The sequence below is a fragment of the Poecilia formosa genome, unplaced genomic scaffold, assembly GCF_000485575.1.
Source record: "Poecilia formosa unplaced genomic scaffold, Poecilia_formosa-5.1.2 Scaffold9, whole genome shotgun sequence".
Taxonomy (NCBI): Eukaryota; Metazoa; Chordata; class Actinopteri; order Cyprinodontiformes; family Poeciliidae; genus Poecilia; species Poecilia formosa.
Window position 1 is genome coordinate 106,618 of NW_006799948.1, and position 23,916 is coordinate 130,533.

At 39.2% G+C, this 23,916-nt stretch overlaps 1 protein-coding gene across 8 annotated transcripts in view; it reads left to right on the forward strand.

Moving 5' to 3' along the window:
* The window catches only part of kcnc2 (potassium voltage-gated channel, Shaw-related subfamily, member 2), a 66,689-nt gene that overhangs the window by 36,567 nt on the left and 6,206 nt on the right, over positions 1–23,916 (forward strand). For 4 of the 8 annotated variants that reach the window (XR_001659385.1, XM_016663349.1, XM_007577297.2 and 1 more), the window contains 2 exons: positions 16,528–17,458; positions 20,212–20,394. Coding sequence is in view for 7 of the 8 variants with exons in the window: in XM_016663349.1 (XP_016518835.1) it covers positions 16,528–17,458; positions 20,212–20,394 (1,114 nt within the window). In the remaining variant the exon portion in view is untranslated. Of the gene's footprint in view, positions 1–16,527; positions 17,459–20,211; positions 20,395–21,620; positions 21,683–23,916 lie in introns of all 8 variants that reach the window. The other 4 variants (XM_007577289.2, XM_007577313.2, XM_016663360.1 and 1 more) reach the window with 3 other exon arrangements.

The following is a 23,916-nucleotide window of genomic DNA, read 5'->3' on the forward strand; positions in this document are numbered from 1 at the left end:
AGAAAGTTTTCAACTTTTGGAGCTCAAGAATTTCCAGGTTTTTTTGTTTGGAAATTTTTGAGCTCCAAAAGTTAAAAATTTGCAAGAATAAAACATAGACATTTTCTCAAGAAAACTTGGACATTTCTGAGATTCAGCTCAACATTTCTGAAATGTTTTTTTGAAAAACATTTACTCCTCCCTTTTCTCTTTTATCTACAGTGGCTCTAATATGATGCTGTAGCCGCCATGTTACCTAATTTAATAGAGTCCACTTGTATGACGTTTAATTTAACTATGATTATATTTGTTCTGTGAAGGTCTCAGTGATGTACTAATTTCTTGTGAAATCTGTTTTTTTTGTTTTTGTTTTTTGGTAATCTGGAAACAAATGTAGATTTTTTTTGTTGCATTTTCTGTAAATATTGACATTTCGACTGAAGAAATGTATCCATTTTCAAACAAAATTGCAGAATTGCTCAGTCAAACAAAAACATAGAGAAAATGCAGTGACCTCTGCGGGGTCGCAGGCCTTTCAAGGAACACATCTCTGCTGTCATTTCTTGGTGGCGTGCAGATTCTCGCCTCTTCTTGTCTCCTGCTCTCCTTTTCTCTGGGAGTGTGTGTGATAGTGATGGATGCTGCTTCATGAATCATTAAGCACATTTCTCCTCCACGCAGGAGTGTGATTTGGCTAAATGGATGTGGATGATAAGTGCTTTTCCAGCCTATCTTTATTGTTTAACAAGTAGAGCTTCGACAATTGACGGTCAGGATCATAGGGCAGAAAAAGCAGACGGCTTTTTACATCAATGTTCCTCCGTCTGTTATTCTTTCATGACTCCCTGTCTATTTATCAATGGGTAGTTCTATATTTTTCTCTGCATGGATTTCATTCAATCAAAAATGTGCGGGGTTTTTTTTTTTAAGCTTTCTGGTTTATTTTGTCTCAAAGAGATCTGGGGAACCATAACTGTATATTACCTAATTTCTTATAATCATTCCACAGTTTTATAGTTGGCAGAAAATGTTCCCAGATTAAATATCAGTAAGGTTTTCTTTATGATAAGTCTGCAAATGTTTTTTTCTTAAGATTTAGTTGTTTCTTTTTTCCAGTTTTGTATTAAAATAAAAACCCGTTTTCAGTCCCTTTCTACTCTGATACGCTGAAATAAAATCCAGCCGGCAGAAGTAAACCAAATTCATAGAGTTGGCTTACATGTAGTTTAATCTCAGTATAAACAAAGAGAACATCAGGAACAACCTCCATGCTGACTCTTAATAAAATACGTGGAAGTTTGCGGTCCTTTCAAAACCTGAAATAGTTTGGTTTATGAATTCTTTTGCGAGACACAATCACACATTTCGCTGCGAAATTTCGAACTTACACCAGTGATACCAAGAGACACCAATTCCGACGATTTTTGATTCTCTAAAAATCTCAAAGTGTTGTCACGCAGCTTCACAGCAAAAAAGTGAGAGCGTTGCAAAATTGAGCCGTTTGGTGAGCTCGCTCTTTATCAGCCTGAGAATACGCTTCTGAATCCCGCGTGAATAATTCAAGAGGCAAGCCACAAATAGATCAGGTGTAGTAGTGACAGCTGTGAGGCTTTGATCCTTTTCTGAAGAATAAATGCCAGCAAGTACGCCCGGTTGTTTCATCCTGCAGCACACACTGTCGAGTGGAGGTCACCTCCTTAGAATAGGTGGGTTTTATTTTTAACACGTAAAAGGGTGCTGTCAGCTTAGCAACCGCATCATCATAACATATTTTTGTCAGTGAGTGTTTTTTTTTTTTTTTAAGATTTGTCTTCTAGATGGATTAAAATACTGGGTTTTCTGACTTAAAAAGTTTGAGCATCATGAAGTGTTAGGTCTGATAATAAATAGATAAACAGGGATTCGGGTCAGGTGTTTTAAAATGTGCTCTTATGTTCTGAACTCCCAAACTGAGAGATTATACATGACCTCCAACTCCGTCACATTGAGCACAGGAGCACCTCAAGGCCGTGTGCTCAGTCCACTGCAGTTTGTACCGCTAACAAACGGCAATTTGCAAATGATGCCACAATAGCGAGACTCATTCATAATATTTACAAACCAATATATAGTGGAGATGTCAAACAATTAAACAACAACATGGTGGACCAAACTATAAAAACAAACAAGAAGAATGAATATCATTAAGTCAATCTGGAGTACAACTTTGTGTCAACTAGTTGAAGGATGAATAAACTTTCACGGCGATTGGGCTCTGTTGGACTCCACATTATGGTTACATTTTGAATTAATGTGTTCAATATGTTTCAATGTTATTGAAGTGATGGCAAATGTAATTTAATTATGTGACACGCTACTGGTTGGCTTTTTCAAAGTGGGAAAAAATTATGGATATTATATTGGGATGAAAACAAGAGAAAAAGAAGAAAATATAACCTTTTTTGTCTTCATCGTCATGGGATATAATGTATCACTGCAAATTAATTAAGCTTGAAGCTGACAAGGACACAGCTGTTTTATAAAAATGTATGTTTAATGTCTCTTGAATGAGATGCTGTAAGATATTCCCGTTTCAACAGCTGCAGTATGGAAAATTTACAGATCATTGTTTGATTAGAAGTTCAGTTGTATGTGTGATTTGTACAAATTAACAATTTTAGTCACTCAGAACGTATGTACAGTACATTAAATAACTAAAATAATTAACACTTTGGTTAGCTACTAACAAATTATCTGGAAAGTTCTAATTTATGTTTAAAAGACCTGTGTTTTGGTTTTGGTTTTTTCATTTAGGCCTGACTTTTTTTTTTCCTTTGCTTTATTTCAACAGAAGATTAAATTTGGTACTCACTAATAAAAAATATGTCATTTATAGTAATTTAGAAAAGTTTCCCCAAATGTAGAGACTTTGTTGGAGAAAGTTTAGAGTTCAGTCTCAGTTCTTGGGTGTTTGAGTTCTTAACTTGATTTTTTTGTTGCGTTGGGTTATTTATGTTTCATAGTTTATGCTATGTTAGTTCTTCCTCTAAGCTTATTCTGGAGTTGACCCTTTCTGTATAGCTTCTCTAGGTTATTCCTGTCAGATTATTATTTTTCTCTTTCTGTTTACTTTGGTTAGCATTGACACATTTTGTGTAGAGATTCCTTGCTCAACAACTTTAATTATGCTGGTTTAAGTCTAGTTTCATAGTTTATTCTTGAGCCTCGATTGGTTTTATGTTCCCTTTATGCGACTCCTGTCATGTTATTTTGGTTTTTGTCTTTAATCTTCATCCTCACCTGCTATTTAGTAGGTGTTGCTATGTTATGTTCAGGTTAAAGAGGTGGTCAGACTTGAACTATCTCCTTTTCAGTTCTATGGAGCTTGTAAAGATGGACTTACATTTTCTTTATCGTACCGGGAGTCACGTAAACGTTCTTTTTTTTCCTAGGTGATTGGAATCTTGTTCTTGATTGTTTCAGAACTGAACTACTTCGGTTTGGTGCCAAACGTTAACATAGGGAGGCAAAAATCCAGGACTTCAGCTGCCGTTACTTTTAATTCCCCAAAGACCGTCACATCTGCCTGGTTTCGGCGCCTTAGTGTCTGAACGCTTGCAGTTTTCTAAAGTTCTCAGCGGCGGAGCGGTGGCTGGAGATCGACGTTTTGTCACAACGCATCAGCATCCAGCGCGGAAGACGAACATACCGGGGGCTTTTGTCTGATCTGGCCTTGCCTTTTGTCGCAGCCGCCATCACATACACGCCTCCTCCCCACCCCACACCCGACCCTCGTTGCCACGGCAACAGAGGCTTTCTCATCCTCGCCGCGGCCCCGAAGACGCCGACTAATCCCGACCCGCCGTGGGAATCGGTGGATGGGGTGACAAACGCGGCATGATGAAACCGTCTGGTAGAACGTTTGTGGCACTTCGTCAGACTTCATCTGCATCTTTTGTTGTAAAATCTGCTGATTTTGTTTTGTGACTAAATCGGCCTTTACGAATGTTGTGGGGAGAGGAATCACCTGGTTTATCACTTCCATAACCTCAAGGAGGTGAGTCCACCGAGTCTGGTCAGACTGTCGCTTCGTCCAGCCCACCTTGAAGTGTGTTCGACCCATTTCGGCTAAATTAAGCCCACAAAATCTGGAGCAGAAACTTGACAGAGGAGGAAACATCAAAGCGACGTGTGACAGCTTTATTGCTGAAGGTGTGTGTTGTTTCTAGCAGCTTTCGACTGAAGGGGAGGGCCGCATGAAGGAGCACAGATGGTAATTGCGGGTGTGTGGGTGTCCATGCGGACCCTGTCTCACACACACACACACACACACACACACACACACACACACACACACACACACGATGTGAAAGTTTTGACAAGTCTTTAATTTTATTCTCCCCTTTATGCTTTACTCTCCACATAATTGTCTGTTTGTTTATTTAAAATGAAAATTTATTCATGAGTTCAGCAAATCTTAGGAGGGCTGTCTAAGTGACTGCCAACTAGGCTTTTAATCACAACATTAAAAGGCTTAGATATTAACATGGGTTTTTTTTATACACCAACACAATCAAATGTCTTATCACACTTTAATGAACTGTTGTGTCATGAAAATATCCCTTCACTTTTATGTCCTGTGGTCTTTCTGTTACCTTTGTATTGAAGTTCTCTGATTGTGTGACTGAGTCAAAGCTGTCGTCATCTTTTATGCTGCTTTCCTGCTTCTCCAGCCATTGTAGAGACTTTTTCCCCATCAATCTGACGTGGGAGATTTATTCTGAAATATATAGATATTTCAGAATAAATACTTATATTTATTCTGAATAAATATATAAATATATATATAATAAATATATATATCTATATATATATATACGTATATATACATATATATCGATAAGCGCTGATAATTAATATTATTAAGTTGTAGACTCCCTTGCTGTTTTGTTGTTGTTTTTTCTGTCTTTGTCTCCATTGTTGCTGTTCATTAAGCCTGTTGCAATAAGCAAATAAAAGGCAATTTTTGCTTACAGACCTCATTATCCATTTTATTCATGGTTTCTGTCATGCATGTCTTTTTCATTTCAGTTTTGTCTACTATTTCTGGTTGTTGAGTTTTATTTTGAATATCTACAAATATGGTCCAGTTCAAGTAATGGGTGTTTTTTTTTTTGTTTTTTTTTTACAAAGTTGAATTATATTGGCTTTGGAGTTAGTGAACTTGCATTACTACGCCACTATTATTATCAAATTACTTTAAAGTGGTCTCAAAACAACAATGTTATTGTTTATCGCGATAACTTCTGGGACAATTTGTCGTCCAGCAAAGTTTGTTATGGTGACAGGCCTACTGTTTGTCACAAAAACCTTTTTCTTACATCACCAATTTAATTGTACTAATAATAATAATAATAATGGGACACTCAGGAAAGCTATAAATAAAAGCTTCAAATAAAAAAAAGTCTTTGACCTGTACCAGTTGTCTTTTTAATATTTCAGTTTATACATGAAATGCTGATACCAATCAAACAGAAATAACATGATTCAAAATTATTTTCAGGATTTAAAGTGGCCTAGTCAAAGAGTGCACTTACATCTTATTAAGACGCTGTCGCATGGTCTGAAATATTGAAATCTGACAAGAGAGCAAAACGAAAGGACATTCTTCAAAGAGGATAGATCATTTTTCCCCCCACAACACCAAATCTTACATTTCTTCGGTTCAGACACCAACAGCAGACCTGCAGCATGTCGGGGGGAGTGAGGAGGGTCTCACTTACACTTCACGAGTGATCTCCCATCCAACATTTATGAGCCTTTATGTGGACATTCCCACCTAAACACTGGCCTCCGCTTGTCAACAGTTTGTCTGGGCTGCTGGCAATGAGCTAAAATATTGATGGGCACATGAGCAGATGAAAGGGAGAGGAGCAAAGCGCCGGTTATATTTAGCACCAGCCTCTGTGGGATCTTCAACAGAGAGTATTTTTGTCTGACTGGAGAAGTTGATCACTGCTTTTGTTGTAGTTTTTTTTTTTTTTTTTTTGTGATGTCGCAATAAGAAGCACTTGCATTGCCGGCTGCCTGCTGCTCGCTTTAATCTTCATCTTAATTTCTGCGCTTCTCACCAGGCGTTATTTAGGGCAGTTTTTTGACAGCAACCGACAACAAGGGATTATTTTTGAATATGTTATATGATGAAAGAGACGGCAAACAGGCTATTTTAGTCGGTTTCCAGACGATCATTTAGAATGTTGCACCTCACCCACAACTCAATCAGTTACATGGCTATAATTATATATGAAAAAAAAAACACAGACATACCCTACTCCTAATATCAGTTCGATTAATAATGATTGTAAGAAAAGTTTCTCTCATTTGAAATGGAAGTAATCTAATATATACCAAATTTGTGAAAAAACTGTATTGCACATTATTAAAATGGTTTTCATTGTTAGCCATTGGTACACCTTTATATTCAGCCCCTTTTACTCTGATGTCTCAAACTGAAATTTAGGTTGCATTCACACCAACCTTGTTTAATCCGTTTTAATCAAACTCTGGTTTGTTTGCCTGGAAAACCCGTTTTGTATGGTGAGGTGTGAATGCTAAGTCTTATTTCTTTTAAAGTGAACTCTGGAGCTGTTCGAATGCATATGTGAACGCCAAGAGGACCGGAGACTGCTCCGAAACTATAGCGCAGGGCATCCTGGGTAAACCCAATCAAACATGGAGAAATGTTTGATTGGGTCTTTTAACTACAACCACCACTCCATTTTTGTTTATATTTTGTTAAGAAGGAAGTTGCGCTCATGTCTTCTTCTGAGGTTTTTGTGCCATTTCCTTCAGCAGTTCTTAGTGCAGCGCCCCCACAGGCAAGGAGGGGAACAGGTTCTTCAGTAGGTTTGGATTGTTCGACACACTGCAGCGTGAAAGCGGACCGCACTGGCTGAAAATAGAACAAATGTTGCAATTTTGGTTCTTCAACCTGTAGCCACATTGCACTTTATAATGGAAGGATCAGCAGCACATATCACCATGTTAGTAAGAAAACAGCTCAGAGCCACTGTTGAATATGTTGCACTGTTAAATCAGTCACACTGTGTAACTGCACAGTGTAATTTAACAAGCCTTTTTATTTATCTGCCAGTAATTATGCATGTTGGAAGCGCAGATGGTACCTGTGTCGGTAAGAGAAAGGAAAGAGGAAACACAGCTGTGGAATAAAAAAGGATTTCATCGTGTCTGTGTAATGGAGAAAGATTTAATACAAAGCCGATGTTATTAAATTTTGTCTGGACATATAAAGTCTGTAGAAGCACAAGCAGCAGACATGCTTCTGTAGAAACTACAGTTCTTTGTTTAGCAGTTCGTTAAGCTGCTGGGACACTGTTTCTTATTTTTCATGTGTGTTGACCAGAATGCTAACAACCTAAACACACGTACTTTCCCACAATTTAAAAAAAACAAGTCAGATACACAGATGATTCCCAGGAGTGACACTACTGACTTCAGCTTTTCGAATATTGCTGACAGTGAAATGAACACAACAGTAAAAAAAACCTTTCTTTTACTCACTGTAATTGGTTGCCCAGTTGAGTCAAACTTCAACCGTCTGGTTGAGCCACTAACCATTCAGTCAGCGCATGCAGCTTTTACTGGATTTGAGAGAAACACCCCTATGGAGTCAAGGAGACACCGGCGATGACTTAAGTTATGAAATTGCTTTCCAACAAAGAATGTGAGACAGATGAGGGAGTCTTTCAAATTAGCATAGCAAAAGGCAACAAACAGCATGGTCGCCAATCCTGTGAAAACCTCAGGGTCCTTGATATTCTAAAATTGCTTTTGATATCCTGCAGCTGCAGTTTCTTTGCCTGAAAAAAGATGCTGGTCATGAATGAACTGGAAAGAGACTGACACCTTTAAGAGCAACTCAGCTGATGAGTCGAGATAAGAAGGGACGACGAGGTTAATCGCAAGTGTGGTTTTAATATCATCTGGTAGAATCACTGTCAAGTGTCTGTGATGGCAGCACTTCAACTGAAGGCAGAGCCAAGTAGCTTTAAGTGGAGCGTCCTCAAAACGGACGAAAGCAAGCTGCTTTCTTCACAAGAGCAATGCAGTATCAGGATTGCTGTTGGGGAACATGCCTGGTGGGTGTACCTTCCCTCTAGATGGGCACCCCCACCGTCATTGCAGGTACCATTAACTTTAATTTGATTGAATGATTGAACTGGGTCTACCTTTTGATATTTTTGCCAACTCAGTACATTTCTTCATGCTAGATTTTACCCCTTCGATTTGTGTTTCTGTGTTGGTTCTGCCCCATAGTTCGCTCCAAAACACACACAAAAAACACCCTAAAACATTGACATTTAAGGTGACGACGCTAGAATATGAAAAAAACAAGAGGTGTACTTCTTTTTGCAAATTCTAACTTCATATATAACACAATAACAATGGTCAGTGATCCCAGTCATTCAGCCCCGCAACTACAATGTACTTGATGGAGTTCGTAGTCTTCAATATAAAGTACACTTTGGGAATCCACTGGTCGTAACATTTAAGATTTATGTAGTGACACTCCTTCCTAAATCCCTACAAGCTAGCTTGTATCCCTACCTCGCTTGCTAGGGATGCAAGCTATCAGGTGTGAGAGAATCCAATGACTTTTCAAATGAAAACATGGAGATTACAGGAATCACTTATAAGGATGTTAAGATACCTTCTATCTAGACACTAAAGCAAAGATTTTCTGGTCTTCCTTTCCCTAACCTCAAGGATGGAAAAGATGGGAGGTCACTCACAATTTACCATCACAAAATCTCCCAGTAGGACATTTCTCAAAAAAGAAGACATTCCAACTACAGCCAGGGTTCAAAGCAAAAACTTTGAAAGTCTTTATCCGGCCTGGGTAACCGCCGCCCAAGGCCACGTCGGGGTTTTTCTCACAAGGAGACTAATGCCAAATAGAGCAACATAGCTTTCCTTGGATCTTTCCGTTCTGTGTGTAAATGAGTCAACGGTATAGCTGGCAGGGATCCGGGGGTCTTATCCACCGGCCCCGCCCTCCTCTCCCAACCGCTGACTCCACCGACTTAAAGGGACAATGAATTATTCAAATTAGCAAGCCTGAAAAATTTTGATAGGCTATTTTTAGTGATGGCATGTTTGTGCTTGACAAAAGCTGTAGGCTCAGAAGGGTTTTCCCGGGTGTGTTTTGCTGTCATGTCACAGTGCGTAGTGTAATGAGGACTGGGGGAGGAAGAAATGTGTGTGTGGAAAGACGACGGCGGCGTGGGGAAACTCCGCTCAGATTTTAGATTAGCAGGAATCGGCTTTCCCGCTCACTTCCATCCTCTGTTTTTGTATTTATTCATATTTTTGGCCCCTCGATTAGCAATTTAATGAAACTCATATATTTTTGTTAATGGGTGCGTGAAAGCAAATCTCCTGTCTTGTTTTGTCATCTGTCATTGCTTGTAGTCCTACAACGGCGGTGACAAATGCGGCAAGTGTGTTTCAGAAGAAAGACAGGGAGTGGGAGGGGAAACCCTTTATATATCCCGAAAAATGGATTGTTCATTTCTCTCTCACCACTTTCTTTTTTTTTCTCATTTCTCTCTGTTTTCACACTTGAGATTCACCATTTTGAAGGTGCCGTTACCATGGCGGCAGATGATAAAGGGAGAAAAAGAAAAGTGTTTGACAAAAACCAGCTTTTTGTTAGGGGAACCCAGCCGTTCCACGTCTGCGGAATCAATCAACGTCCTCCCCAGAAAGCTGATCTATTTATTTTTCTCGATTTATTTAATGAAAAAAAAAAAAAAATGTCACCCAGCCTTGTCTCTAAAGAACAAGGCAGAGATTAAAATCAATTGCTTGACGGTTTAATTATGCATGTGCTACAGTGGTTTTTAGAAGTGAAACATTGTGATAACTAGCCTGAATGATGTTGATTTAAGCACCATTTTATTTCAGAACGGGGAGAACCGTGTGACGGGATTCCCGTCACGGGAATCACGATACAGATTTCCCGTTCACAGTTTTCCTGCTGCAGGCTGATATCCTGATATCCACACACTGTGTGTGGCTAATGGCCTAGAGTCCAGACAGCACATCTGAAGCTTTAGTTTGAAATACAGTGGATCTGTTACAAGATTTGAAATCTACATATTTTTTGTTTTTTTTTTCCGGCCAAAATAACTTGAGTTCACAAGTCAAACCCCAAATTCAGGATGAGCAGTTTGGCTTTTGTCCTGTTGAGATTTTGGCCTCGAAGAATTAGTTACAATAGTGAATCACTGCAAAAACACAAAATCTTACCAAGTGTTTTTGGTCTAGTTTCTAGTGCAAATATCTTAGTACATTTGAAATAAGACAAATCTAACTCCCAAGTAACATTTAAGCAAGATAGAGGAGCTTGTTTGCAGATTATCTCACTTATAACATGGGGGAAATGTCATGTGATAGTACTTATTCATCAATAGTTAGGAATTACTGGTTTAAAGAGAAATGCAACGGGACTTTACGCTCCTGTTTTTGTGTGTTTTGTTAAAATCTCAACTGGCTTGTGACCTCAGGTTGCCGTAACCCATAAACCGTATGCTGCCGGATCAACTTGTCTCGACTTTACGAACCTGAATTCATTTTGTTTCTCTCAAAGCGTGAAGTCGGGGCGTCGCAGGGGATGAAAAGAGATGGGGAAGATCCTCTTGTCGTCTTGTTAGTGATTAGCGTCGTACCCCGGCGTGCTGTCGGTATCCCGGCTTGTAGTCACGCCAAGAAGGGGAGGGGAGCACTTTGAAGAGAATCAACACCACCGAGTGACAGGCACAGATCAGACGATGGAGGGATGTTTCTGCTTGGGGGGTCCGAACCTCAAGCTGGAGTTCAGCTCCGTGTGAAAAATCCAGAAACTGGGAGAGAGAAAGGCTGTGATTGGGGGAATCCGTATCCTCCGACTGCTGAAATACATTGACATATTTTCATTTGATGGTAAATTTGGCAAACTTACTAAGCACTATAAAGGCTCCCTTTGAATGGAGAGCCAATGGGCCCTTGTACATACATTAGTCAGGTCTATTTTCTGACATGTGTTAGCCAGAAACGGACAAACTGGGTGTTCAAATTTGAACGATGAATCCTAAAGCTCATCTGAAGGCACCTAGGTCTCAAACGAAACTGGTCTCAAAACTTTTGTGCTACGTTTGTGCAGCAAAAGTTTTTGTTTGTGCTGCTTAGGCTTTGAAGATATGAATAAAAGTTTAAAGGTCAAAAGGTCAACCAGTCCCCCCACTTTTACAGAGTCAAGCAAATTTGGGGTCAACAATTTGTTTGTGCTGCTATCATTTTAAAGATATCAAGAAATGTTTCCAAATTTGTTTGTTCTATTTATTTGCTTATTTTGGAAATGCAAACCTCAGAAGGTTGGTAGCCTCAGATGACCTCTGGAAACATTTCTATTATTATCTTTAAAATGACACCAGCACAAACATTTTAGACCAGTTTCTTTAGATTTGAAGAAGGTTTGTGGGGCCAACTTCCTGACATAATTTACAGAAAAACCTGTTCTGTGCGTCATAAACATAGCGCTCTGTTTTGAAGGTTGTTTTTCTTAATGACTTGTGTTTCAGCTGCTCTCTGCTGTAATCAACTCCCACATCCTAGATTTAGCTGGCAACACAGTCATTTTCACTGCACTTTAAATCATTTTCAAGAGTGGGACAAAAAAAACCACTATACTGGGTCAAGTTCACCATAGCAACCTTCTGCATTAGCTCTTTCTAGAGTTTGTCGGTATCTTTAAGGTCTGCTTTGCTTGCTGTCGTCACATCAGAGGACCAAGCTAGCGCGACAGCGGCTTGTTTTCTCCGGCCGCAAACAGACCACAACTTTCCATTCTCTGTGTCAAACAGATGGTGGCGATCCCAAGGAGCAGAGGCCAACGGACGTTCTGATTGGTCGACATGTGGGCAGAGAGAGGGATGGAGGTTGCCTATTGCCTATTATCTATCGGTGTGTTTATTTGTGCAGTGGATGCCAGCCAAAGTGGGCCCATCTAATGTGTTTCCATCATACGGCGTAAAATGTGAACTGTGACAGTGGATCCTATTTTAGAGTCTGGGGGATGGGAAAAAAAAACAAAACAAAGGTTGTATGTTGGGATGCATGAAATACCTACTGGAATTTGAAAGAGAGGTTTTCTTTTTCTGTCGGGTCAGAAACTGTGAAAAGTATTTGCAACAAATTCGGGAGGAAATTAACCGGAAAATGACCCTACAACAGACAGAGCTCCCCAAAAAAAAGGTTTAAATTTATGCAGATTTATCTTTCAGAATGGCCTCGTCAAAGTTTGACATTAATCCAACTGAGAGTTTCCACCCATCCAACCTATGCAGAAGCATTCGTTTTCCGTAATCCGGAATTTTACAGTCATTTCTGACCACGTTTGACGTGACGAGATAGGTTTGTTACTTTCAAATAGCTCTTTACTCGCCTCGCCTGGCGGTGTCAACACCCTGCTCCACTGCCACTGAAGCAGCTTGACGTGGCATTTCTCTCCTGCCGAGGTCTGGGAGAGTCCCTGCGTCTGACAGAGACGTCCAGTGGAAAATGAAGCGATTAAAGACTGTGACAGCGATCGCATCCCATCAGCGTTTGAGGTGGTGATTCAATTCCCGACTAAGTCATCAAGTCAGAACAGAAGGGAGAACACACGGATCATGAAATGAGGCGGTTAAATACTTGATTTATTCGTCTTTTTTCATTTAGCATTTTTGAAAGCTAAGGGTTGTGCTATCTTTAGTTTTTTCCTCCAGTATAATGAATGTGGTTAAAAGTGTTGAGTCTGATAGATCATCTTTAGTTGTTGACATAGAAAAAAAGGCTCCATATAAGGAAACAGAAACAAACACTTCCATTCACACTAAAAGCAGTGACGTACAAAGCCTTACTTGTTGCCCTTGGAGACCAAAAGATGTCATCCCTGTCTGGTTTATGCTGTTGCTTATGTTTAAAATGTCGTTGTAAACCCCAGGATTCCTTAAGAGGAAATGTTTTAATGTCATTTCCACAGGGAAAATGAAAAAGGAAGGTTTACGAGACGGTTGCAAGAGCTGCTGTTCTGTATTCTGGTATAGAGATGGAGGCACTAAAAGACACAGAGATGTCTAAAGTCTCACTGGCTTAAAGGCCTTTCAGTGGCTTTCCAGGAACTGTGACCCCTGCTTTTTTTCTTCTCCTCCCTCTCAACAAATACAAACTCAGCAGTTTGTTCATTTTCCACCTGTGAAAAATAGAAATGGTGTGGAAAGTAAAAGCATCACCCATTGGATCTCTGGCTTATTTTTGAACAATGATGTCCTGCTAAAAGGCAAACCTTAATCTCTTCATCCAGGCTTTCTTTTTATTTAGCTTCAACAGTCTTTCAAGACATCCCACAACATGATGCTGCCACCACCCTGTTTGGTGTGCAGAAACGTTGTCCCGTTGACAGATTTTCCCATCTGTGGCTTCTACTGCTCCTCCACAGTTACTGTGGAAATGTTGGCTGTTTTTCTGGCTAATTCTCATCATCTGTCAGGTCAGGTGGGCGGCCATGTCTCCGTACATTTGCAGTCGTATTATACTTTTTACAATTTGCATAGCAGACAGATTTAGTAGTGCTCTGTGAGACATACATAGAATTTAGTTTTAAGAATTTAATGTATGTCTGGAGTTTACATATATGTAAAATCCAGATATGTGTTGAATGTCTTCAATTTAATACAGACATGTATGAACTTCCATGTCCATTCTAGATTCTATTCTAACCTAGCTTAAACTAGTTTAAGCTAAAACTAGCTTAAATCCTCAGTTTAAGCTAGCTTAAACTAAGAGCTAGCTTAGTTTAAGTCGCTTTTGCTAAGTTTGATACTTAGCCAAACCTAGCTTAGATTAGTTTTGCTTACCATAAGTAATAAAGTAGCCTAACATAACTTAGCTGGTTAGCTTAGTTTAAGCTAACCCTGCTTTAAACTTTTCCATAACTTTCTCTCTCTCTGCTGTGTTCTTCTAAAAATAAAACCCTATAATACGACAGTTTTCATCAACTGACCTGACAAAAATGAGTTTATCCTCTCCCTTCAGCCTCGCCCAGAGTTGTTTTCCTCATTTTTCATTCCTGCAGCACAATACCGTCTCATCCTGAGGTAGCTCTAGTCACAGAACTTCCCTCTGCGGTTTATTAAAGTCATCAATCAATATATCAATCTATCTTTGTGGCTTTCAGTTCAATCAATAGGGAGTTTTTATGATGACAAACCTTTGTGATTTCTCGGGGCACGCATGAAGGTCACCAGTTGTGGCTGTGAAACAGACGTCTGGGCTGTTAGCGGACGCACTGAGTGACAAACCTCCCCGAGCCCGAAATGTGATGAAAAAAGATGGCCTGAAAATGGGGCTCGTCCTCAGGGCTAAATTAGATCTGCAGTTGGAGATGGACCGTCTGTGCAACAGCTGCCCAGCTCTGCCTTCAAAGGGCAATTTGTAGAAGTGGAGGACTTATTTAGCATGCGATGTGTGTGTGCGTGCGTATGTGTGTGTGTGTGCGTGTGTGTGTGCTGGAAATCAGAATGTCGAGAAGCAGCGTCTCCTGGATAGTGCTCGTGTGTTTTAATGTCTTTCATAAAAAGATTTTTAAACAAAACAAAAACTGTCCATATGTCGGTGAGGCTGGACTCACCCGTCCTTTGGGTTGCCAAAGCAAATGCTACAAAATCGCAGCTCAGCAGTTACCATTAGTCAGCAGCGTCCACACAGCGAAGGGGTACGTTTCAACTTTTCAAAATTACTGACCTATCTCCTGAACATGAACCAGGTCTGCTTGGTTTCATGGATGGACAAAAAGTTTGACTTTTCATGACAAAAGGTTTGAAGAAATAGAAATTTTTTCGACATGTAAAAGCATTCCTTAAGCTACGCCACATTTTTTCATGTTATGACTAAAAATATTAGATTTTTTCTTTCTTTTTTTTTTTATCTTTTGCCCAAGACCAGTGAAGTAAAAAAGTATGGAACAGATTTGTATTCCCCCTTCTTCAGGCATTTGTAGAGCCATAGTTGCTACAAATTACAGCAGCAGGGTTTTTGGGGAATGTCTCTACCAGACTGAAATCTTTGCTCTTTCTTCTCTACAAAAGATGAACATAAAATTGTCAAGTCCTGTTTAATCCTGCGGCAATAATCAATTATGAATTAAAATTACCTCGATAATTTATTATTTTTGGTGGTGGTTTTATTTATTTATTTATTTTCAGTTCCAGTCGTTGGTGCTCTTTACAGAATTAAAGTTTACTGGTCTTTGAGAGGGCGACCTTGCATTTCTATGCTATATTATCAATATATTAGTTGAAAATTGTCTCTAATCAACAACATTATCATTTATATAGCAATAATTTTTATGACCATTAGTCTACCTGGATCAGAATGTCAAAACTCCTTATTTGTAGAATCAGCTGAAATGTATGGGGAAACTTAAACTGCAGAGCACAGAATACACACCTGAAAAGATGCATGTATAATTGTGAAGATACAAACAGTATGTTCAGGAACGCATGCACACAGTTCAAGATAAAGGTGACCCAAATAGTGGCAATGATATTTTGAGAGTGCGTGAGTCATACAATCCAAAAAACCAAGCATGAGAGTAAGAGTGTGAAACGACTTCTTCTTGGGCGCTCAGTAGGCAGCAGAGCACAACTATGGATGGGCTGTGGGAGGAAAGTGTAGAAGGAGCACGCTGGGCTGTGCGTGGAAGTCTGCTATTCTGGCTCTTGGAGAACGCCTGTAAACGTTTGCAATGTCTGCCTGAGATTCTTGGAGTACAGCTGCGATTCTGCGACAGACAGTCAGGTTACTGTGAAGAAAAGAATCTGCTTGATGTTAAACTTTGATTACTCTTTTTTTAAAACTTTTCAGATGAGTCGGGTTCTCTTCTTTATGTGGTACCGACAGTGTGGAGGTTTTAAACAGCAATGTTTATTACTTTAAACATAGGTGTTTAAAGGAATACATGCATTCTTTATGTATTTATGTGGTTATCAGGCCACTGCACTGTACATATTGCCAATTTATGGCAGTACATAGTCTAAACTGTAAGACCTTTAAACCAGCTTGTATAACTGCTTTCTACCAGTTTGTTTGGTAGTGGTTTGTAATAAAGCATTTATAACCACAGAAACAACTTCTTTTATTTACCCTTTGTTGTTTGTTGCTTCTGTTTCCACCGGTTCTGTCTTTTGTGTTGCTTTTTTACGCTTCCCGATTGTCTTTCGTACCAGCAGCAATTGACACATTCTGATATCTACATTCAAATTTAAATTGTGCACAAAGATGACAAAGCAGTGCTTAAGTTCATAGCTACAGAACCCTAGTCTTCGGTTAAAACTGAGTAGTACTTATAACACAAAATCATGTATAAATCTCTTAGTATACAGCTTGTTATTAATCACTCCATGTCACGTTGAAATAACCTTAAGCTTGATTGATGTGTTTCTTCTCTTTTGCTTTTTTCTCTTTTAGTTCATTGCCTTCGCATCTTTGTTCTTCATCCTGGTCTCCATCACCACCTTCTGCTTGGAGACCCATGAGGCTTTTAACAAAATCATCAACAAGACCGACGCGCGGAACAGCAGCGAGCCGGACCCGGCGCCGCAGTATGAGATTGAAACCGATCCAGCGCTCACGTACGTGGAGGGAGTTTGCGTGTTCTGGTTCACCATCGAGTTCCTTGTGCGCGTCACCTTCTGCCCAGTCAAGTTGGAGTTTGTCAAGAGCGTCCTCAACATCATCGACTTTGTGGCCATTTTGCCCTTCTACCTGGAGGTAGGGCTGAGCGGCCTCTCTTCGAAGGCCGCCAAGGACGTCTTGGGTTTTCTCAGGGTGGTGCGTTTCGTCCGGATTCTGCGCATCTTCAAGCTAACGCGTCATTTTGTAGGGCTTAGGGTGCTGGGCCATACATTGCGGGCCAGCACCAATGAATTTCTGCTGCTAATCATCTTCCTGGCGTTGGGAGTTTTGATTTTTGCCACCATGATATATTACGCTGAAAGAATCGGTGCCAAGCCCAACGACCCCACGGCCACCGACCACACCAAGTTCAAGAACATTCCCATTGGCTTCTGGTGGGCTGTGGTGACCATGACTACTTTGGGCTATGGAGATATGTATCCAGAGACCTGGTCAGGCATGGTGGTGGGAGCGTTGTGCGCTTTAGCCGGTGTGCTGACGATAGCCATGCCTGTGCCCGTTATCGTCAATAACTTTGGAATGTACTACTCTTTGGCCATGGCTAAGCAGAAGCTGCCCAAGAAAAGGAAGAAACACATCCCTCAGGCAGTGCAGGGAAGTTCTCCGACGTACTGTAAAGGGGACCTCAACTTGACCTGCAACAGCACTCAAGGTGACTTGTGCCACGTCAAAGGGGGTAGATTACTAGAACGCAACCGTTCAGGTAAGACCTCAATAAAATATTGTTCAAAATGACTATCTATAGCCATTTTAGTTCCCTTAACATCTCAATCTGGTTCACACTACAACACCATCTCTGCGAACGCAAACATGCAGATCAGTGACTCTCCTTAGTTTGATCTCTTGCCCAAGGGCACTTGTCAGAGGAGGCTAGGATTGAGCTGACAAACTCAAAACTGAGAACCAACTACTTTTCCTCAGAGGCAAAATCATTCCTGAATTTAACCGAATGCCTTCCTCAGTTAGAAATCTGTAAACATTTAGCAGGTTCTTTCTGTTTCTTACACCGCATTGACCTTTTCCACATCTTCTCCCGATTCAACTCAGACGTCAACATATTTTATTGGACTCATGCTACAAAGCAGCCCTTGCATTGCGAAGTGAATTGAATGAATGGTTTTAAATTGTGTTTACAATGACATATCTCTTTCTGTACGACTTGAGGTGAAGAGCATGGCTATCTTTCAACAATGGATGCAGCTTTTACAGTTACCATGGGAGTGTGTGATAATTGTTGTCCCGTCTTGGTAGGTTTGCACTTATTACATGTTCTTTTCATTTCAGGATGATGGATTATACGCTTCTTGGGGTTTTTTAACTTTGGATGGTTTTTTTTATATAACCTTACCCTAATTTATAGTCTAATTTTAAACACCGTGTCCCGTCTGCTGCTTTCCTTGGTCATCATGGTGCTGTTTGCCCACTGATGAACCTGTGAGGCGTTCACTGACATTAAGTTAAATACAGGTGAGCTCAGATGTTTACTATATGAAGGTCTTACAAATACAACTGGCTGCACTGGATGTTATTTCGGAACGTCAAAGTAAAACGGCTTAATTATCAATCCACAACACATTTATTATGTTTTTATTTGTGAAAGGATTTGAATATGTACACTTTTTCTCCACTGAATAATTAAGCGCCAATAAAACACATGAAAATCTGTGGCTGTAAAGGGATGAAATGTGGAAAAGTCAAGGGTGTATAAATACTTTAGGAACAAACTGCATATACTTCTTTGCCTTTTGATCCAAACAAGCCATCAAATTATTTTCACTGCGTTTTTTTTTTTCAACAGCTGTTGCTATGGTGACAAAGAAGGCATTGCAAAAGATGGTAAAAAAAGAACTATAGCTCAGGCTGATCAGGATTCAGGGGAAACACTTTTCCTCCACTAGGGACTGTTCCTTTGCTGTTTAGACTGTGGGTTGCTGCTTTTTTTTTGCCTCCAGGTTCATGTCGGTAATTTACTCTGACACATCTGATAGTGATGGAAATTAGTGCTGATCTTTGTGTACTAGGTTTATTTAAATTCCACTGAGGAGATCCCCAAGGGTAAGTGTGTGTCCTCTGGGCTTTTTGCAGTCCATTACATCTCAGAACCAAACATTTGATTTCTGCTACTTGTAGGATGTTGAAGTTACCAAGTTGTTTTCTGAATTAGGATTGTTTAAATTGATGCATAATTTATGTTTCCATCAAAAACATTTAAACTGGCTTTATCGTGTTGGGATTTTTTAAGCGAATTTGGATAGTATGTCTGTTAAAGTGAGCAAAACGGGTAAAACAAAGGAGAAACGCCACTTTTTTTAGAGTAAGGATAACTTACCAATAGCCAGGATAAAAATGTTTTTGTTCAATAAAATAGAAATTTTATAGAAAATAATATTAACTTGACCTCTGTCACATGAACATAATGATAGGTGAAACACAGTTACTTGTAAGAGTGTGTTTTAAGTAAGTAATTTTTTTTAAAACAGGAGAACAATTACTTTTCTGTGTATGCATCTGGTTTTAACTTTACTTTTAAAGGTATGCATTTTGGTCAATATCTGCCAAACAATAAACAATTTTTTAATGAAAACTGTGTATAATTAATGTTCCAAAACATAAAAAGGGCTTTGAACTGTTGCATTATTAAAAGAAAAACTAACAATTTCCACATTTTTGGGGCCATCAATTGTTTTACTATTCTTGACTTTTAGTCAGGGGCTGAAAAAAAAAGATTTCAAGGGCCACAAATGGCCCCCTTGCCACACTTTCACCCATACAGTGATGGAGAATGAAATGTAATCAAGTGGTTGTATTCAGGTTACAAGGTTTTTATGGTGTTTCTTTGTTCTGTCATGTTTTGAGTCTCTTTTGGCAAAAAAAAAAAAAAAGTAGTATCACCTTTGTGCCCTTCTGCTCATTTCTGACTGTCTTTTTGTTTGTTTTTTTATTGCAGTGTGTCCATTAAGCAAATTTATTTTTGAAACGTTAAATGGAGCAATTATATGGTCGATGGAAACGCAGCTAGTGAAATCTATTGGACTGGAAAGAGCTTTGAAGCCATTTCAAAGGCTTTAGGACTCTAGGAAACCAGTGATAGAGCCAGAGATGAAATCTAAAGCCCTTCATGCCCCTCTTGCCTCAGTTAAATCAATCTTCATGACTCAACAATAAGAGACAAACTGGACAACAATGGTGCTCGCTGGAAAGTCCCAAATAATTGACGACTGAAGAATAAACACATCTGCATTTTTAAACCTTGTCAAAAAATAATCGAGATGCTTGAAACCCTTCAGCGTAGATTAATTAAACCAATTCTTCAGAGAAGAAATGCTCGATGGTAGCGGCAACAAAACCAGGACCAAAGACTTTCTTTACAGTGCTTTCCGGAAACGTTTTACATTTACTGTAACGAATAAGAACAACGACTGGAGAAAATCCATATGTCTGTTTCTCCTCCCACAGTTCTGTCGGCAGACTGCAGCGCTGGCAGCGACCTGAGCATGTCTCCGGAGGAGATGGTCCCCATGCGACGGTCCAGCACCCGGGAACACGACCGGCGAAGCGGGGGCACGTGCTTCCTCCTCGCTGCCAGCGACTACACGTGCCCCGCTGACGGAGGGATGAGAAAACCAGGTAACTGCACGTGTAAGTGCTTTCTTATTTATTTGAATCAAAACAAACATACTTTGAAAACAAACATGTTTTTATTACTTTCAACGAGTTAAGCTCCAAGTTGAGAACCCACGGTGTGGGAAATATTCTGATTTGGATGTAATTTGGTACAAATTCAGAACAGATTGGGTATGAAAGTGATTTGATGACTGACCCTGCCTGCCTGATTGAACACATTGGCTTATGGCCATCTCCTCCTGTGTGTTTAGTCCCTTTAGCTGTGTTTCCATTACAAACATGTGCAAATCCTTGTCTGTGTTCTGCTAATGTTGAAAAACTATTTTGCAGCCGCAGTGTTTCCATTAAAAAGAAAAAAACAAATAAAAAAATGATGAATAAACTTGTACACACAGTAAGTCATTAAAAACCATGGCAGTGATGGATGTAAACAACATTAGGTATATTCATAATTCAGCCATGGCGCCAGCGCTCATCAGCTGCTGACTGAAAAAAATCGAATCCAAACCATTATCATCCTACTTCCTGCTGTCTTCTCTTTGTTGTTTTTGCCAGTAGTAACACCCAACTGTTGATCACGTGACTCGTGTGATGAGAACAAAAAACGTTCTACCACGGCAGTTTTGAGAAATACATCCATTTTAATGTAGCGCAAAAACACTTTCCTCGAAAAACCGGAGCTTATTTTTGAAACTGCCGTCTTTTCTTTCAGCAAATTAGTTTCAATTTGCACAATTTTATAGTAAATGGAAACACAACTAGTAACTCATGATTATGATCCAATCCTTCACAATCTAACATTTTCGTTTCGCTGACCTCTCCCATCCTAAAGATGTTCTAGGTATCACATTTAGCTAGATGGCTAACTATTTGCATTGTGCAATTGTCAAACATATTAGCCTCATGCTCACCGACAATGAGACCCATATTTATAGCTGTGCGTTACTATTCATGCAAAACATTTCCAGGCTTCACTAATAAAGTCCTTAACATACATTAAATGGCTTGTTCTAAGATGATCAAGGCATCTACAGACCTATTTACAGTCTGTGTTTGTACCAAAATAATTCCAAATCAGAGCATTCCTTCTTGTTGCTTGACTTTGCTGGATGTTTTTTTTTTTTTTTTTGTGGTGTGTATTTAAACAGGGGCATTAAATATAGAGAGGAAAGAAATACAGAAAAGAGCCTTAAAAAGACAGAGCTCAGTCAGAGTTCTCATCAGCTGATCCGTGTCCTTAGCGACAGGTACGCCGACATCCCTGGAGGGGGGAAGGCTCTTTGTTCAACACTAGTCAGCTCAGGTAACGTAACTTGTTCCTCTCTGCTGTAAGCAGCGCCAAAAACATCACGGTATTTTTGACAGTTCTGAGGATCCGACGCTTCTGCTGCGCAGCTGACTCAGAGCCGCTGCTGCTTTCTGCACGCGCAAAATTTATTCATGTTTCCTCGTTGCTTGGAAACATTTGAATAAATTTGGACAAATTTTCCTTTTTGGGCCTCTGCCACACTCACCGCCTATTTACAGCAGCGAGATAAATTGCCAAGTATCATCTGTCTCCAAGGCGATGATACACCTGCAGTCAGCATGCCAGTAGACTTGTTTGATTCAGTTATTTATATTTTTGTGCTACATTGCATCGGATAATGAAAATCTATGACCTATTGGCTATTTTTAAAATGTTATTTTTTTTAAAGATACTGATAGATCTTATAAGCAAATCTGATGTTGTAAGCAATAGAAATACATGTTCAAAGACACATTTATATTTTTTTCTGAGCAGTATTCAAATTTTGACTCCAAATAGGGACATGATAGCCATTTGTCACACATTAACAGTGCTGAAGAAAAAAAGGCAAGTAAATATCAAACAGTGCTCAAAGTTTAACCTGAACGTAGCAATAACATGAAGACATTTTCTCTCTAGTAATGACTGGGCATAAAAAGTCAAATTGCAATTTGAAAATCCACTCAGAGAGAAAACCGCTCAAATTTTAACACCAGTCCGGTCGTCTTATGAAACAGAAATAGACGTATTTGGTCGTAAGCACCATCATAACAGAAGCCGCTTTCTTCTGTTTTGGTCTTAGTCCCACTGAGAATTTGTGGACAAAGTTGAAAAGGTGTGCAGGAGAGATTCACTTCCACCAGTTTTATTGTTATTTAGTTGTAAACCAAAATTATGGCAAACTGCTGTGAAAAGTTTGAGGAAGGACGCCTGAAACGTTGGGGGAAAAATGTTTATGTAAACTCTTGAAAATGAGGAACGAAAACAAAATTTCTCCGATTTTGAATTTAGTAGCTAAAAATAAGCTGTTAATTAACTTTCATGTCAGACAGTGAGCGAAAAATGTTGATCTAAACATTTGGTACATGTATTTTGTTTATATGGATATAACTGAGAAGATTTCCGTCATTTTGGCAACATGTGCTCAGGTTAATTTTAATTGGATTTCTTATTTAATTTAAACACTGCCATTGCAAAACGAGGTTTTTTGACACTAGCCAAACATTAACGTTTTTGCGCACGTTTGTAAGGGAAACGCAGCTGCTGATGCGACGTTTCCCTTAGCTGCTCCTCCTGAGAACCAGGTGCCAGCCGATTGGTCCGCTGCATTAACGACCCAGCTGCTTTCACCTGCTTGTTTACGTTGCACTGAATGCAGATTTCAAGTTTAAACTGTTTTTTTAAAGTGTGAATCCATACAGATGGGAAATCATTATCATCAGTATGTGCCACTTCCATTCATGCATATACTTTGATAATTAATAAAAACCCTCCCGATATTGTTATTATTATTAATATTATTATCACGGTTTGTGCCTGACTTAAAATGTCTGTATGTGAAGATGTTCTTGTGAGCATTTAATAAACATGCAATGAGTTCGATTTGCAGTGCCTTTCAAAGGTATTCATACTCCTTTAACTTTTTCACTTCATTGTATTTCACAGAGATTTTTTTATATATATATATATAAAGGAACAATATTATATGTAAAGTCGATTTTTTTGAGCTTTCCATTATGTTATAATGCTGTTCCCTCATCAAAGACATTCCTGGAGTGTTACCAAATATTATTTTATTGTATATTTGAGATATTCTTTAATCCCCCATAGTAACATTTCAGCAGGGCAAAACGGCTGGATACATTTTGTGATTTTTTTAATTATACAAAAAAAAAAAAAAGAAAAGAAATAGAAAACCTTATATAATTTTCTTTCCACTTCATATTTATTTGCTTATCACACAAAATTGCATTAAAATACATTCAAAGAATGCTGGTAAAATGACATGTTGTGAAAAACTTTAAAGGGTATGAAAACTTATAACATAATGTAGAGTTCAATCTGTTTTTTTATGCTAAAAAAAACTCATAATAATGACTGCTTCTGCTTCAGTTTAAGAAAAACTGCATCTGTGATTTATTTCCTTTTTCATTGACTCTGTAAACTGATTTTTTTTTATTGCCCAATAATTTCTCAAACACAGCTGCTGTGGAGGTTACATGAACTAAAAAAGAAGAATATTTTTAACA